Below are 3808 nucleotides of genomic sequence, written 5' to 3' on the forward strand. Positions count from 1 at the left end.
TTATGCTTCCCGATCATCTTCATCATCTCCATCTCTGACACCAGGTCCGAGAGGTCTTTGTCGGTGGCGTCGTCTGTGCGGGACGGGGCTGCGTCAGGCGGCGCGTCCCCCGGCCCGGCCCGGCCCGGCCCAGGCTTCCCCTTGCCACCTGCCTCCCTCACCTTTCAGCATCTTCACAGCCACCGTGATGGGCTTAGTGGCCCGGTCCTTGTCGATGCCGATGGCCTCTGCCATGACCACCTGGCCGAAGCAGCCCTCCCCGAGAGGCTTGCCTAGGGTCAGCCTGGGGGCAGAAGCAGAGCCAATGAGCATTTCCACCACACAGCTCTGCCCCGGGCAGCCTTGGTGGCCCGGTGCCACTGCCTCCAAGAAGCCCTCCGCGCTCGCCCCACACCTTGATGCGGAGGATCTCTGGTCTCTACTGTGCCCTCCAGACAGAGCACTTGGAGGAGAGTGCTCTGTCCCCACCTCAGGAGCAGCCACCCGAGGCCCAGCCTCCGCCAGCGGCCCAATTCTCACCAGAACCGGATTCTCACCAGAACCGGATCGGGGTGTCTGAGCGGCAGCCGCCCTCCCCCCTGTATGTGCCCAGCCCCGGCACACTACGTCCATCGCCACCACTGACCGGGCCCGGGGCAGCTCCCACTTGGGGTCGGCGGGCAGCTCCAGCTCCGAGACGTTGGCCAGCGCAGGGCCCTCCCCCGAGGACAGCCTGGCGATGCGCACCAGCGGCGTGTTGGAGTTCATGGACGAGTTGGACTCCAAGGACACCTGCTTGGGTCGGCAGGGGCAGGTTGGTGCCGCACGGTGAAGGGGGCGGTGCCGCCACAGGGGCGGCAGGGCAGAGGCTGTGCCTGCGGCGGGACCAGACCTCCGCAGAGCACTCAGTGGAGATTAAGTGTTTTCTGCTCCACGTGGTCACCACAAGGGCTGGGGAGGGGTCGGCCCACCCACTGCGGAGATGTGCGTTCCGGGGACGGCCCCAGGCCTCCCAGCAGGGTCCCTGAGCCAGGCAGCCCGGGGTGGGTCACAGGGGGCCCGGGAGGCCGGGGCAGGCGGACGGGCAGCTCGGAACCCGGTATCTACTTTCTGTTACCTGTCGCTTGAGCGGGAAGCGGGAGACCTTGTGCACGGTGGGCGAGCCCAGGCCCTTCTTGGGGGGGCTCCGCAGGCGGCAGAGCGTCACGGCGGCCACCACCAGGATGAAGAGCAGGAAGCCCACCCCGTAGCTGAGGACGCCTGCGTACACGCTGCCAGCCTCACCGGCCGCCACCAGCTCCTCCTCAGCTGCAAAGACACGGGCGTTGGGGGCCTGGCCTGGCTGCACGTGCAGTGGGGGTAGGGAAGGGGGCTCAGAGCCCCACTCGGTCACTCGGTGACGGTCCTACGGTCAGAAATGCCCAAGGCAGACCCAGGAGAGAAGGAGCCCAGCACAGTCAGCAGCACCCGCACCCGCCACCTGGGAAGACGCCAAAGCCCCGCGCAGGCCGGTGGGGGCCCAGCTGGGAGTGGGGCAGGAGTCAAGGGAGGCCCCTTTGGGCCACGACAGGGCCGAGTTGACTTTGCTCCCATACCAGGCACAGGGGCTGGCGTGAGGGGTCTGGAACAGGGCGGCCGTGTCCCTGGCGGCTTTGGCGTGTCCCCAGCCAGCAGCCCCGAGGACAGGTGCACAGCAAGCAGCAGCAGGAGCCAGTACCTGGCAGCACCACCAGCCACGCAGAGTGATGGGAAAACCCGATAGAATTGCCCGCCAGACACGTGTACTCCCCCGCGTCCTCAAAGGTGACATTGCGCAAGGACAGAACCTCTAGCTCCTTGTCCGTGGTGTTGGCGCCCGCCGTCTACGAGAGAGGACAGAGCGGGTAGGCGGGCGCCAGCACCGCCCGCAGGCGCCAGGGCCCGAGTCCACGTGGTGCCGGTCCAGCCAGGCTGCAAAGAAAACGCCGCCACCACCACCACCACCGCCACGGCGGCCAGGGTCCTCCGCCTCGTGCGTCCACACTGAGCCCGAAGCCAGTCCCTCCACCGGCGAGTCCTCTGTCCCAGGTGAGCGCCAGGCGTGCGGCCAGCAGCGTGCGGCCAGCGGCGTGCGGCCAGCAGCGTGCTGCACATACGCAGCATGCAGGGTCATCGTAAACACGGGGGGGGGCAGGCAGGCGGGCGGACGGGCTGGCAGGCAGGCAGGCGGGAAGTGACAAGGCAGCGGGCCGGGCTCGGGGAGCGCGGAAGGCGGACGCCCACAGCGGGGCATGGCCCCTGCCGTGCTGAGGGCCTTTTAGGGGTGACGTGGGATGCAGGCAGGGTCAGCACAGGCCACAGGGCCCGAAGCTGGCGGTCGCAGTGCAGGCCGGAGGTGCCGGCATGGCAGAGGCGACCACGCACGGAGCGGAGCGCGAGCCGAGGGGCGGGGAGCGAGCAGGACGGGGCGTGCGGGACGGCACGTGGCCGGGGCGTCAGAGCTGGAGCTCGGCGTGCCAGGCAGGCGTGGGACAGAGTCGTTACCTGCTCGGGGCCCGTGAACGCGCAGCCAAAAGGCCTTCTCAGACACGCCTATGAAATTGGAGGCTCGACAGAGGTACTCGCCCCCGTCACGCTCGGACACATTGGCCAGGCGGAGGCGCGCGTCGGCCTCCGCACTCTCACTGATCCAGGACTGCGGGGACAAGAGACCCGGCTCAGGCGTGCCCGTGGCAGCCCTGCCGGGCGCGGAGTGGCCCCAGCGCAGACCCTGCAGCGAGGGTGGCCCCAGGTCCCGGCTCCAAGACAGGAAGCGGGAGACCCCCAAGGAACGAGCAGGGCTGCGCCAGCCGGGAAGGCTGCCTGGAGGAGGCGTGGCGGCACCTCACGGCAGAGGACTGTGGTTTCACAGGATGCGCCCTCTGCGCCCACCTTCCACACCCCAGAGCGCGGCCCTGGCGGGCACTCCTAAAAGAGGCGTTCTGGGCTGGCGCTCGGCCCACCCGCCCTGGAGCCTCGGCGGGGCCTGCCGCGATGCCGCCGGCTGAGCACACATGCCGACCAGGCCCAGCACACCGCCCGACGAGCCTGGCGGCCTCTCTGGGTCGGGTCTGGACGCGTGCCTGCTCCCCACCCCGGTCGGCCCATCTTGTCTCTAAACAGATGTTTCTCTTTGGGCTGCGAGTGTCGCAACCATCCCGACTCCGGTGGCCTCCACTCTGGGGCCTGGGAACAAGGCTGAGGCTGTCCTGCCCCGAGGCCGCAGGGGCCAGGCCGGGCAGGGGTGGCCAGCGACTCCGCACATGCCGACGGCGCCCCATCCGGCCATCTCAAGGAGCACCACCCAGTCTCCCAGACCCAGAGGGTCTGGGCAGGCTCAGCTGTCACCTGCCTGGATGGGGCCCTTGACCTTGGGCCCACCTCAGAGGGCCCTCTGCAAGCCCTCCTCCAGGGCCAAGGCCGACCGAGAGCAGACAGGGAAATAGAACTCACTGCAGGGCCTGGTGGGCCGGACCCCCTGTCCCTTTAACCCAATGGGCCTCCCTGCCTAGGACGCCCTCCCCACCCCCGCTCCACACAGGAATCCCCAGATCACCCGCCTGCGGTCGCCCAGCCCGGAGCGGCCCCCACCTTGAGCACAGTGACGTAGGGCGTGCCGTCGGGCCCGACTTTGCTGCCATTCACCTCGACGTGCTTGAGCCACTGGATGTGGGGCTGCGCGTCGCTGTACACCTTGCAGTGGAACTCCACGTCGCTGCCCAGCACCGCCGTCTGGTTGGCCGGCAGCCCCGCCTGGAGGATGGGCCGGTGCGGGGAGCGCTCTGGGGACAGAGTGGGGCTGAGAGGCCGC

The 3808-nt window shown here is 69.2% G+C and overlaps 1 protein-coding gene across 1 annotated transcript in view; it reads right to left on the reverse strand.

Moving 5' to 3' along the window:
- Positions 1-3808, reverse strand: part of FGFR3 (fibroblast growth factor receptor 3) — a 12361-nt gene that overhangs the window by 2371 nt on the left and 6182 nt on the right. Inside the window, exons 4-9 of the mRNA XM_025051846.1 lie at positions 3589-3801; positions 1697-1841; positions 1097-1287; positions 626-771; positions 162-283; positions 1-73 (exon numbers count right to left, since the gene is read on the reverse strand). Coding sequence (XP_024907614.1) covers positions 1-73; positions 162-283; positions 626-771; positions 1097-1287; positions 1697-1841; positions 3589-3801 — 890 coding nt within the window. The remainder of the gene's footprint in view (positions 74-161; positions 284-625; positions 772-1096; positions 1288-1696; positions 1842-3588; positions 3802-3808) is intronic.

The sequence above is a fragment of the Pteropus alecto genome, unplaced genomic scaffold (genome assembly GCF_000325575.1).
Source record: "Pteropus alecto unplaced genomic scaffold, ASM32557v1 scaffold5, whole genome shotgun sequence".
NCBI classification, from domain to species: domain Eukaryota; kingdom Metazoa; phylum Chordata; class Mammalia; order Chiroptera; family Pteropodidae; genus Pteropus; species Pteropus alecto.